This window comes from Hirundo rustica, chromosome 1, assembly GCF_015227805.2.
Source record: "Hirundo rustica isolate bHirRus1 chromosome 1, bHirRus1.pri.v3, whole genome shotgun sequence".
Taxonomy (NCBI): Eukaryota; Metazoa; Chordata; class Aves; order Passeriformes; family Hirundinidae; genus Hirundo; species Hirundo rustica.
In genome coordinates, this window is record NC_053450.1 from 101,865,471 (window position 1) to 101,879,580 (window position 14,110).

At 36.7% G+C, this 14,110-nt stretch overlaps 1 protein-coding gene across 1 annotated transcript in view; it reads left to right on the forward strand.

The window, feature by feature from the left end:
- Positions 1-14,110, forward strand: part of RALA (RAS like proto-oncogene A) — a 35,379-nt gene that overhangs the window by 12,853 nt on the left and 8,416 nt on the right. The window contains 3 exon segments of the mRNA XM_040069107.1: positions 11,166-11,320; positions 12,040-12,207; positions 12,209-12,246. Coding sequence (XP_039925041.1) covers positions 11,207-11,320; positions 12,040-12,207; positions 12,209-12,246 — 320 coding nt within the window. The 5' untranslated portion in view covers positions 11,166-11,206.

The window sequence follows — 14,110 nt, forward strand, 5'->3', positions numbered from 1 at the left end:
CCCATCTAGTGATGTGCAATAGCACACCATCCTTAACAGTGCCTTTTCCAAGAGTCTTCACCTTTGAAGTATGATTTAAAAACTAATTTTAGGTTGTTTATCAGAAGTTTTTGATAGCTGCTTTACTTGGTTCCCCAGATAGTTAGAAATTAATGTTATGCTTACTCCTGTGTTCTGAAAGTGGTAAAGAACTTTTTGTAGGTAACCTGTTCTCTTAAAACTTGGAGCTTATACACTTATATTCTCATAAAGTCATTTAACAGTTCTGAGTTACTTTGTGCATTTTAAGAGCTGTAAGAATTAAAACAGGAGCAAAAAGCAACTTTTAAGTTTGGGAACATTCAATTTGAAAATACCTTCTGGTAGTGCAAGAATATTATGATCAGTATTTTAAGTAGGAAATGATGAAAAACACCTTGCGCAAGCACTTGATGAGAAAATTGTTAAATTGACATGAATATTAATAATTTCATATTAATTTAATTAATGGAATGCCCTCTGTTTCTAGCCGTTGCAAATTTAATGCCCTTAATATGTGAAATAGCCATGAAAGGCTATCATGTATCATATGACTGGCAAGCACATATTGAACTAAAAGACAATTCATTGCCTGATTGGGTCTTTTAGGTGTATTAGATTGTCTATTAATTTTTCAAATCATGTGTCTAACTCTTTTAGAATAAACGGCATCTAAAAATGGGGAGGGATCCACCTAAGAGTGTTTCAGCTTTGAGTGCTGTATTACTATGCAGCAACAGGTCTATAACCACTTGTGTTCTTGAGTCACCTATTCAAAAAGCTTTTGTATGTTTGCAAACCATTCTCGTTCAGTGAGTTGTGCATACATATTTTTTCTCTGAATAAAACAGAAAAAATATGATTTTAGGAGGAGAAATTTGTGCTGCATAGAATATAAACAGAAGGAGACATTACTGAAACAAAATATGGCTACAAAAGCAGTGCTCTTGCAATACAAAAAAAAAATACTTGTGCATTTCTAATTAGGTGGTAAAACAGGTGGCAAAGTTATAAAATGAATGAAGTAACTTACTTTGCCAAGTCAGATTTCACTAAAGAAATTTGCTGCAGCTGTATGATTCTTTGGAGGAAAAAAAGGAAATTTTTGAAATGCAAAATCCAACATGCTCGTATTTCATTAGGTTCCATTTGGCTGGTATACTGATATGGCCTGCCTGTGGGGAGAGAGAACACCTGCCTGTATTTGTGGAGAGACTGAGAACTTGGTGGTACCTGCTTCTTGGTGTCTTTTGTTAATGCCCTGCATTCAGTCCTGTGTGCTTGCATCATTTGTGCTGTGGCCTTTGATGTAAATGTGCTTGCACCTCCTGGAGCACTCATTTCCTGCATCCTTCATTGTCAGAAGCCGTTTTACTAGCATGAGATGTGAAGGATAATGTATTGCGGTATTCCTACTCAGCTTTTGCTGAAACTTCATTCACCTAGGCACTTCCACTGACTTTTGGAAGAAGGCAGTGCCTGCCTCGAAGATGCTTTATTTGAAAGACTTTTTAGACTTTGTCAAAAATTTCATAGGAGCGTTACTCAAACAAGGCTCCTGTGTTCATTCAGTCTGTACTAATACTTGGAAGAATTTAAGGGTGCTCATGTGAGTTTTCACCACAGTACTATTATGACTGGCTAACAGGGAAAAATAGTTGTTTGAGCAGGATAAATTCCCTGAGCTATCAACGTCAGAATTGTCTTGGTGTGACAAGAAGTGCCTGCAAAACAACAAGGCTGCTTCTACTGGGCGGAGCCCTAATGTATACAAGAGATGCTGTCTGTGTCTCTTCTACAGATTCCGTAAGATTGTTGAGTGCAGCCTGCTGTGAGCCTGATGACTGTTTTGTTTTGCAGATACCATTTGTTTCTAGATTCCTCTGTCACAACTTGCCTGCCTGGAGCACTGAAATTTTATGGGTACGGTTTTAGGTTTAGTCAGTGTGGATCTTGATTGTCATTCTTTCTGGCTTTAAAAATGACCATGCAAATATTCGCTGTTTCTAGAAAATGCATATCTGACATTCTCAAATTCTAAAGGAAGACTAGAGTTTTTAACAATTAAAAAGATACTTGTGTTAGAGGAAAACCTATATTTTTTCAAGCATGTCTTTGGGAAGCCACCTTCACACTTTTCTCAAAGAATTTACTTCATTGAGCCAAGTCAACATGCTTACATTTAAATCTTCCTAAAATTTCTATAGGAAAATATATGTCAATATACATGTATATTGACATGTAAATGTACAGGGGCAAAAAAGGACACACGTAATGTGGATGAAATTCTTTTTGAAATATGATTGACCAAAAAACCCTGAATTTTTGATACTAAATATGCTGTGAATAAGTTTTGAATGCAGTGCTCTTGAACTACTTATAACTGCTTCACTGCTGAAGCTCATGATGCAAGCTCTGGCATAGTGCCTTCAAGGGAACTGCATTCTTGTTGCTTTCTAGAACAGCTGGAAGCAGCAGCCCTGTGGAAGTGTCAGTGAAGCCTAGCTTATCATTAATCAAAAGTTAGCTTCCAGATGTGCCTTCTTGAATTTGAAACACAGGATAAAAATGTATCTCATGTGTCTTAGGTGACACTAACTTAAATGTGTTCTTGAAATGTTTCACTGAGGTCTTAGTGGAATAGCACTAGTTAAGAACCTGAGCTGTTGATTCTGCATTACTAAAATTCATCCTTGTAGGCTATATGTTGACTCTTACATTTTTGGGAGGATGGGGGTTGGGAGACTGTTCTATATCAAATGCATCTCCCATGAATGTAACTTGACTTTTGATAACTGATGTGGGAAGCTCTTCCACAGATGACCCCCTCATCAGTTTCAGCATTTCATGCTAGAAAATCAGCTGTAGTACCATAGTATCTGTTTGTCTGTCTTCCCTCTGAATCCATGCAAGTCTGTGGATAGCTTTGACAGGCTAGTGGCATGTAGAATAATCGTTCATTATTCTATCATGTCTGCTGTGATGGTTAATTCTCTCCTTATGGTGTATAATCTTAAATCAATACAAAATGAATGCTTTTTGTTAATAAGCTAGATTACAGATCTTCATGTTTACAAATTGAATGTGAAAGAAGACATGACCCTTAACTTTGTGTTAAAGCCTCAGAAAGCTAAGTTCCCTGAATGATTATGATAGACTGAGAGAGGGCACGAGCCACATACTGAACTTGTAGAAGCAGGAACAGTATTCTAGATTACTTTGTGTGTATATTACCAAAATTATTTCACAGTGTAACTTTAGTCTGTTGTACGATGAAAACAATCTTTAACCTTGTGTTAACCTTGGTGATGGGCTTGACTTTGCTGCTCTTCCCACTTATCTCTGTATCAGTCCAAATAAACTATTCCAAGTATCTGGAATTCTTTCCAGTGTTTTGTAATAGCCATCACATAACTTGAAAAAAGTGAGGAATCTTCAGCAGGTGCCAGATTACGGTTGAGGAACCCTAGAACTCTTGCATTATTTTGCCACAGTGTTTATAGGCTGGAAGTGCTGTAGTTTTGCTTTCCCTGTGCTCAGCTATGTGTTGTTCTGGGCTGTCTTTAGTACCAGCAGACTTCTTTAGGTCACGTATCTGTTCAAAAAACAGTATAGGTTAATTTTTATCTAGAGCAATTTCTTACGTGCTTTGCCACCTAATAGTTGCACCAGTGCTATTGGGAGAAATGATGTGGGAATATCAGGCAGACTGTTGCAGGTTGAGTTTTTATCAGCCTTGCAGACGCAAAAAATTGGGCTCAATGGTTTTATGTTTTGTCAGCTGTTAATGTGGACAGTGATGTAGCTGCTATGTTTTCAGTACACCACAGGGTTTGAAATCTTGACCTTGATTTTTTTTCTAGATTGTTTCCATTGTTCAGTTTGTCAGGGTTTTCATGTGCTTTCCATGTGGGTTTCGAGAAATGGAAGTACTTTCATGTTCCATGTGGGTTTCAAGAAATTTCTTTATGGAAGTACTTCCCCAGAAGTCATCTTGCAGAAGCCAAAGAGGCCTTTTGGTAAGAAAATGCTGAAATGATGACTTAAATCATATGAAATACATATGTTCCCACTTCAGAAGGTGCTGTCTACTTCATGGCCATGCTCAGAAGTTGGCACTAAGGCCCTGTGGAGCCTCTGGGAGACTGCTGGAAGCCTCTGAACTTGTTTCTCACGTTTTAGTGACTTCTTGTTGGAGATAGCTCAATTCTTCTGGTAATATCTTAAGAGTATAAAGCTATGGGCATATGGGAACGACTGTTCTTTATAACAACACAATGTAATTTATAGGATGGATGGGCCTCTGTTACTGGGTGAAGAATTCACTGGTTGACTTTTCCAGTTTAAGTGCCTGGATATGGTTATGATTTGAAGTAGTTGTCTCAAGGAGATAGGAAATTTAGGGCTTTTGCCTGAGGAGATTTGCTTCTGCTGAGAGATAGAACTGAAGTCAGTCTTCTACCCTTTACTTTTGTTAGTATATATGTAATCAGTCACCATAGTAAATTTGTTCTGTGGGTGTGGGAGGCGCAAACACCTTCTAAGGTGTGCCCTAGAAAGCTTTGGAAAGAAGGATTCTTATGAAACCTTCAATGCGATTTAACTGTTAAACTCTTGGGAAGATCCAAATACTAATTCCTAGTTAAACGTGTTTATGTCAAAGGATTGTTTTCAGGATGTAGGGAAATACTTGCTGTGAAAGTTTCTAACTTGTTACGAGGCTGAGTTTAAGGAGGCCTGTTTCATTATCTAATGAGATTAGTAATTTCTAAGATAGGTTTGAACATTCGGGTTTATTCTTCTCTTTCTCTAGTCTGGTACTTAAAGTTTGTAGTGATTATTTAGCATTTAAAATACTTGTCCTACATTAATAAAATACTGACGTTACTTTGTACAAAGTCTGATGGATGTTGTGTATTTCTACTGTAGTAAAACACCAGTCAAACTCGATGACACAACAATAATGCTGATCTAGCTTTTAAAACTTCCTTATTCTCTAGTTCTTAAAGCAGCTAGTATGTCCTGTGTCCTTACGTATCCTATCAATTTCTGGGTCATGGAGTGTTTCTGCTGATCTGGTTTGAATGTTGTAATTGGAACCAGATGATGGGAGGGTTAGATTCTGCTTGCCTGGAGTTGCTTCCCTCCTTTTTCCAGGAATGCTGTTGTTGCAGAAATATCTGAATCATTTGTGAGGTGTCTTCCAGATATTTGTCACTTAGTATGCTAGTGCTATTTTCAAACAATACATTCTCAAGTATACTTTTGCTCTTGTTAAACAAACTGAAACTATGTGACTCAATAAACAATGAAGTAAACTGGTTGAATTTGTGATATTTCATAAAAGATTATATTGCTTCATGGTCCTTGGATGTGAAATATGTTGCTACTTTTCAAAATTCTTGTTCCTGTGCTTTTTGTAGAAATTTGAACTTGTAATTTGTAGGTCATGTGAAGGCAACAGAGTTTGATTCACTTCAGGGAATTACAAAACTTTGGAGAATTTTTAAACTCACTTCAGAAAATACTGTCAATAATTACCATAAATTTTCACTTCAGCATGAAATAAGTTGTGGATTGTGTTTCTAGAGGTAATAGATTATACTAAACGTAAAGTGCAGAGTAGTTTAGGCATTAATTTCTTCAAGTAAAAAAAAAAAGAAAAAAAAAAAGAAAAAAAGTTGTTTACAGCAATATGAGTTTCCATTGCTAAATTTTCTTTAATTGTTCAGTAATAATTGATAATTTTGCCTCTCTGGAAGTATTTTGGTCAAAGCTTATTAACTGGTTCTTAATATTGTGGCAGGCAGCTCTCAAACTGCCATTCAATTATTCCTGTACCTTCAAATATATCAAGTTCTAGCTCTGTTAAACAGAGTCAAGGCAGGTGCTATAATGTATCAGCTAGCAGTTGTAATTGATGCTTATTATACAAAACAGTCTTCAGTTATGAAACTTACTCATCATAAAAGTGAGTGGGTAATGAGGTTAATATGACAGACTTTCAAATCTTTTTGTAATTTTCTCTTAAAGGAAAGGAAAATGAACTAAGATTCAGTTTTGATGTATTAGTTATATGTAGGCTATAAAATTGACAATAAAAATTGTTTTGCAATTGAAGAAAGACACCACTATCTCTACTTATTAACTAGAACCAACTATGCCAACTGTACCAGCTATCCGTAAATACAAAGCTATGTTTAAGTTGTCCCCTTCAAACAAATGTCTGCAGCAAATCAAAGTCCTCCTGTTAAGGACAACTGCATATTCACAAGGCCTGCATTCAGCTTTATGTATAGTAATGCAGAAGATGCCAGCTGAATTTGTGCCTGTAATGATGTGACTTAGGTGTAATGCTTTTCTTTTCCTTTCTGTTCTCATTTACGTTGCATTTACGAGAGTCCAAAGAATTAAAGTGGCCAGAATAGCTTTTTGGCTTCTTTTGGTCACCTTCTCTAAGAAAATGAAACTGATGATATGCTTTGTTCTTTGTTAATCTTTGGCCTCTTGGCCAGTTTTGAGTTTTTTGGGATTATTGCATTGGGGAAGGTTGTAAAGACAAATGGAATGGATATGTAAGGAAACATGCTTTGATTGCTTTGGAGCAAGTTACTCTGTATGAAAAAGCCAACTGAGGAATGGACAGCTTAAGAAGAGTCATCTCAGTTTAATCAGATGAACAAGATGAGTGAGGGAGAAAACCTGTAAGGTGTTTTCACACATAAGCTTATTTTATCTCAGTTTATTTGGCTGAAATAGTAAATAGGAGGACAAGATAAAGACTAATAGAGATCAAGGATTCCTGCTTTTTGGGGTTTTTTCCTTCCTAACTTGTATTTGCTAAAATTTCTCCCTGAAGATTAAAACTACTTTTTGTGCTGGCACCTGATTATCTGTCCTACTCTTCTGGATCTGGAGGTAACCATTCTGTGTTTCAAGACTTATGCGGAAGTTAACATGATACTACTGTGTCCAAGTTGTGTTACACTATCCAGCTCACTCCTCTAGTGGGTGGAGCTGCAAGTTGCATGTAAATCCATGGGGGACTAAAAGGAGCATTGTTATTTTTTGTGCAGAGGACCTGTGAAGGCTGTAATGTATAAAACTTATGGAGCAATAAAGTATTGATGCAGATAGACGCCCGTCACTCAAGACAAGCAACAGCTTTACAACTCCAGACAGAATGATGATCTCAATACTGTAAAAATAATTTAAAGTTATTTAGTACCTTTGGTACCTTGATCAGATTTCTACTCTGTTGGACAAGATGCTATCACTGATGCTAACATGAATTACAATTTGCACCCCTGCAGTTTTTAGATAATCTAACTGCTCCCTAGCTTGGCTCAAAAAAAAAAAAAAAAAAAAATCCTAGTTCCAGCTGGAAGCCTGCCATTAAATGAAGCACAGAATCATGGGTATGCTTATCTGCAAGCAGGCAATAAAACAGCTGTAGGAGCTTTGGGAACTGCTTACTCTGTCTGAGCAGTCCGAGATTCATTTGTTTGTGCCTTTATCTGTTCAAATATGTTGGGAAAAGGGCCAGCTTTTCTAGGAGTTTACTTGCAGTGGAGGTGAGGACTGATCCATAGCATGATGGTTAGGACCGTGCTCTTGTCCTGAGTGAAGATGCTGCAGTACATTGCTGAGCCATTTCAGCTTTTGCTTCCCTTCCAACTTGTTGAACTACATGAAGAACTATTCACGAATAAACTTTTGTATATGTACTATCTGAACTGATGTGATGGGATTTCCAATGGTGTGGTTAAAAAGCTGACCTATATAAATGGATGATGTAGCTACTGACAAGACCGTGGCTTGGCTCTTTTGAATATCTTTCTGCTGTAGGTGACGTAGGATTTGACTGTAGGATAATCCTGTGTTTATCTTCTGACCTGCAAATAATTTGCACTGTGAAGATTAAAATAATTATAAACCCACGGTATGCATAATAGGGAAGTATGCTTTTTTGGGATTCATACAACAGGTTCCTGCCATAGTCTCTGTCTGTTTTATTGTAATTATAAAGTAGGACAGTTCTGTAACTAGATATGACCCAAATTAATATTTCTTATGAAAATAAGTCAGACTACATAAATTACAGACAGAAAGACTTGCATTGAAACTTCATCTTCATAGGTGCTTTAGTGTTAAAAATTGGAATCTAGGCTCCTCTTTGTTTTTCAAAGCCACATTGAAAACAGGTAGAATCATGCCAATAGCTTTAGAATTTATCACTTTTCAAAGTTCTTTCTTCTCTCTGGCACAGGATTGCTCTGAAAGCAGTCTTTTTGGATTAAGTGTTGTTTGCACGTATCGCATTATATTGTACTTGCGTTGTTTGTAACTTATTTCTTTCCTCATTGTCTACTATCAGCAAGACCTGAGTTTGCCAGCATTATTTATTTATTGGCTTGTGAAGAACTTGGGAGCAAACTGACATCCCTGAGCTGCCCTCCTGCTACAAATGTCGCATAGTGTTTTGTGACAAGCTCATATTGAAGATTTGAAGTCTGTGGTAGTGTGAAGTTTTGCTGTTTTCCGTATCTAATTGGAATGCTGTTTAGTGACAATTACTTGTCAGAATCAAATTGGAGATGGAAATGTGTTGGGTTTTTTGTGGGTCAGCTGCTGCAGAGAGTACAAAAAGTGGCAACTTGTTTGTCACACTGAGACTTGTTGAATTGTAAGTTGAAGTAAAATACAAATTTTCACATTGCTCAATCTGCTTAAAAGACTTGAGATTAATTATAATAAATATTACAGTGAAATATTGCTACTGTGCATTTCGATCTTTTCAGGTTGTGTATTGTTAGCGCAAACTCACCTGAGTGAGGTCTTGCTGAGTTTCATTTGGACTTGTACCAGTATTGGAGTACTTACAGAAGAATAGTCTGTTTCTTGCTCAGTAAGCTTAGAGTAGGCATATGCAGGTAGATACTGTAATCTAAGCTTTGCAAACTGAGCTGTTGTCAGTTGATAGTGGAATTCAGATGAATTTTCTTTTCTACTTGTCTGACATACTTCCTAAGAAACATGACTTTCAGGATATGTTTTTTCCTTATAAGAGAAAAGTGCTCAAAGACAAAACAGTGTAGTAGACTGAAAGCATGCACATGGCTCAGAACTATTTCATGGTCTCATACCCTCGCTTGAGTAAAAAGGAAAGCAATGGTTCTTTTTAAGCCAAAACAAAAAGTTGTGTTGCTCTTTTCCGTCTCCTTTTTAAAAGAACTTGTACCATTATATTAGTTGCATTTCTCTGCTATATCTATATAATGAGTATAGTACCTTATTATGCTTATTTTACTTAGATAATCTTTCCAGGGAAGATAATTTGACTGAATTTTCAGTTGAATTTTCAGAATTTTTTACAGAGGAATGGGTAGTGGTGCTGATGTGATCTCAAGAGTTTTTCACATAGGTTGCGGGTTTAGCTTGGTAGGCAGATAAATCCCACTTCTTGCTCACTCCCCCTGCCACCGTGGGAGCGGGGAGAGAATTGGAAAGGGTAAAAAATAGAAAACCTTGTGGATTGTGATAATGGTAACTTCGTAAGTATTTTTTAAAAGGAAAACAAACCAAGAAGAATTATTAAAAGAAAATTTGCTCGCTGCTAGCTGACCAATGCCTAGCAGTTTCCTGAGCAAACAGCAGTGCTGACAGACTTCAAACCTCTCTGCCAACTTTCATTGCTAAGCTATGGCTTGGTGATATCCTTTTGGTCATCTGGTCCAGCCGTATCTCTCTAGCTGCCTGCTCAATCCCCAGCCTGCTTGCTGGCATGGCAGTGTGAGAACCTTGATCACCTGTATTGATTTTACTTCTAAGAAGGGTTTAGCTTAATCTCCAATGAAGCTGTAGTCATACTTTTATACTACCTGTGCGTCACTGCTAACAAAGCCTTAGTGCATGGTCTCAACTAGTGTTTTGATACAAGTTTTAAGAAAGTTGTTCTTCACATTCTGATGGTTTAAGCTGCACAGAAAGGTAATTAATTAAACAGTAGGATGTAATTGTTAGTATGACATTGTCAAATAGTCATGATGGCTAAAGGTAACAAGGTAATCATGCCAAGTTATTATGCTGTTTTATTATCTGGTAGTTATATAACTGAGCTGTGTGGCCATGTTAATGTGCTCCTTTTGAGTTTTTTAATTAAAAAAATTAAGTTAATAGCTACCGTAAATTGTTCATGTGTTTATATATGTGATGTAGATGTCATTGTCTCTTTTGGAGTTCAGATTTTGTTTTGACCTGAAGTCTCTGGGAGGAGAGCGCATTCTGTCACTGTACAGGGTACTTTCCTGTGTTTTAAGAATGGTGCAAGCATTCACAAATACAGATTTGTACTATTGGGATAGGTAGAGAATGAAACAAAAGTGTGGAAAATAGAGATGCCACTAACTAAAAATATAGCATGCGTGACTTTTTTTTATTAATTGATGGAATTTCTGCTTTTTTGGCTTGTGCACATGTAACATTAAACTGTGTGAATTAGCTGTCATAGAGTCCTTTGGTGTTTGGTGAGATGCAGAGATTTGTGTTAAACAAGCAGTCATGGGACTGAGACAACTACTCCAAATATACTAATAATTACCTTTGTAGGCAAGTGAGTTCTTTTTCACTCTGTATAAACTAGATTGTTATTTTGGTTTTCTGACTTACTGAAACTGGTATTTTTTAGATTGTAAGTTTGCTTGCTTTTCCTGTAAAAGTACTCTAGCTAGTCCTTGCTGCTGTGTCTTACTGCTTGACATTTAAACTGGAAATCTTTTCAAAAGTCTGTTTTCTTCCTCTGCAGCTGTCATATCATGTTTTCTTATATGGTGTTGACTCACTGTGGCTTCTTTTTTCAATTTTTGTATAGTAAACTACCAAGAATTCTTGACAACTTCTGTGCCAGTAAAATACCAAAATGCTGTTTCCAAATGGTGAAGGATTTCTTTGCTTAATTAAAAAAAAAAAAAAAAAAAGATGAGCTCAATATAACTTGTGGAATGGTTTGCAGTGAAAGAGCAGGTAGCTTTCACTAAAGCAGAACTGAAATTAAGTCATTAAATGTGTAGGGAAATGAAAAAAATCCATTTTACCATTTCATGTGGGAGAAGGAAAAGAAAACTAATGAAGAAGTATTTTTCTTCTAGATTTTTTCATTTGATACCTGTGAATTTTCTGCAATCCAAAGATGGCAGCAAATAAACCTAAAGGACAGAATTCGTTGGCTTTACACAAAGTCATCATGGTGGGAAGCGGTGGCGTAGGAAAATCTGCTTTAACGCTACAGTTTATGTATGATGAGGTAAGAGTCTATAGAAGAAATTATCTCAGGAGGTGCATGTTACATAGCATTGTTTAAGTTACATTTGTGTAATTGTTTTCTGGAAGGGTCTAAATTATGTGATGTGGTATGAAATTCAGCAGTTAAGTGGCATAAAAACATGTTTTGACATTACTGATTTGCCCTCTAGATGTACCTGTGGAGGTAAAATTTGGCCTTTTTCAGACTTCTCAGCTGTTAGATACTCTGCCATACTGCTGGAACATTTTTGCATTGCTCACTAGACCTTGGTTATTTTAGCTCAAAGCTTCTTCACTTAGTTGAGTTGCATGATATGTGAAACAGCCAATTTATTCCATGTTTTTTGTGCTACTGTTGAAGAAAGGAAAAAAAAGTCAGTTTCTCTTTTCCTTTTTTTCCAGTGCAAGTCATCCCTTTTAATAAAAAGTCAGAAGTTAAGCATTCAGTGTACTTTAAAAGTCGATACTAAATATATCCAAATTTAGGACTACCTGATTCCATAATGGCTGAGGAAGGCAAAAAACTTAAAAACTGTTTAGGCTGATGAAGAGTCTCTTTTAACTAGGAGTTGTTTGAGTACTTCACAGGGCCTAAATGCATAATGCTTAATTATTGGTTACTGTACCCATTTAATATGTTTGTTATATCCTTATGTGCAAACAGAAGCAATTGCTTTGTACAGGCTTGATTTTACATCATGAAGGGGTTTTTTTTTCTAGTTTGTTGAAGACTATGAACCCACCAAAGCAGACAGCTACAGGAAAAAGGTGGTTCTGGATGGGGAAGAAGTCCAAATTGATATATTGGATACAGCAGGGCAGGAGGACTATGCTGCAATTAGAGACAACTACTTCCGAAGTGGAGAAGGTTTTCTTTGCGTCTTCTCTAATTACAGAGCTGGAATCCTTTGCAGCAACTGCAGACTTTCAGGTAATTTACAAGGCAGTATAATCAACTTGATTACACTGAGATGATTGAAAGTGGATTTTCTTGTGTGTGTGCTTTATAATATCCTTTTGATGTTCCAGACTGGATAGCAGCTCTTACTTTGAACGGCTGCGTAGCCGGGCCTTTGCTATCTATACCGCTTAAGATGTCTTAGCTGCTATGTTTCTGAATACCAGAAAAGCTATTGCCACAGAGCAGATACACAGCAACATTCAGAGGACAGCTGCCTCACCATAGTCTCAACCACAGACTGCATCATATTAAAACTCTTATGATACTAATAGAATATTATACAGGTAGGAGTATATTGTGGGTGTTTAATTTCAGTTGAGAGACAAAACAGTGAGTGTAATGAGTTTAAATAACTCATTACTATATTTTAAAAAAAGACAAAAGATATCAGAAAACAGTTTTACCAGTTCAAAGTGTAGTGAAATAGAAAGGGCCACAATATTTGAATGAAAATTAAGGAAACAAATATAAAAAGGAGTTATCTGCATCCCATTGAAATTAGTCTTTTTGGAGATGCTGTCACAGTTCAACTTAATTAGCCCTAAGTATTAGCATATGTTTAATATCTCTAAGGGAGGAGGAAGAGGTATGGAAAGGGGAGAAAGTCTAGTGTTTCTATATGTCAGTGTTTATATATTTTGAGGGAAGAAGGAGCAGGCCTTTCTCGTTTTCAGGCTTATGCTGGGTACTGTCAATCATGGAGGACAGTTTAGTATACTTCAGCTCCCCTAGAGTACAAGATGGCCTATTCAAATCTGTTTAAAATCATGCCAGTGCTTCAAAGTACATTATTTTTAACCTTAGAAAAAGTCCTACTCTCCAGTAAAGATGAGAGTTTACAGTATATATGTTGATACAGGAAAAATGAACGAAAAAAAATCCCTTCAAGTAAAGATATTAAAATTCTCCCCTATCCAAATATGAAAGTGAACCATAGAAGACTAAATGCTAAAAATTTAACTCAGAAAAATTTATTTTTTTGCTCTGTGTAAAAGTAATCTGTATCTCTTACAGATTTACAGTTAAAGTACCTTTGCATTGTTGAGTAACCTGAGGGCATACTACTCTCCTGTTTTGAAAGTAAACCAGTAATCTGTATCTCTTGAAGGTACAGTTAAAGTACCTTTGGCATTATTGAGTAATCTGAGGGCATACTACTCTCTTAGTTTGAAAGCAAACCAGTGAGAGATTCTAAGTCAGAACTACAATTTAATGGGAAAATTAAATAAAGGCAGAAATACTGTCTTAAACTGACAGAGTCAAGATACACCTGAGGCCCTATTGGTCCAGGGTGGTGGTAGCAGTCCAACTAAATGGTGGCTGCAGTCCTGTTGGAAGTGACAGATGGGGTTCTGTTGAAGTGGTGATCCTATAGAAGTCTTCCTCTGAAGGTCCAGTGGTGGTTATGAGCTCTTGTCCTTTAGGAATTTAGTAGGTTGGAATCCCTGTGGCGTTCCAAACCTCAGATTATATGCAGGTAGGAATGCTTGGTTCCTCCCCCCTGGGTGAGCATCTCACCATGTGATATAAATTTTGAGTATATCAGTAAGACTTGATGGCCATTAGCAGAAGATAGGCCCCAGAGGGAGCTATCAGGGATGAGTCATGGATGAGAACACTACCCCACCTGGTTTTAAACAGTTTATGAAGATCATGGTAGAATACATACTTCTGGTTACATCTTACATTGTAAGATGTACAACTACTTAAGAGCCAAATATTAAAGAAAGTGACAAGAAGAACTTGGATGTTTGTTTTCATGGAATTTTGTTCTGCTGAAATGCAGATCTTCAACAGGAGAACTTTTTACTACAATTCAATGGGGTTACT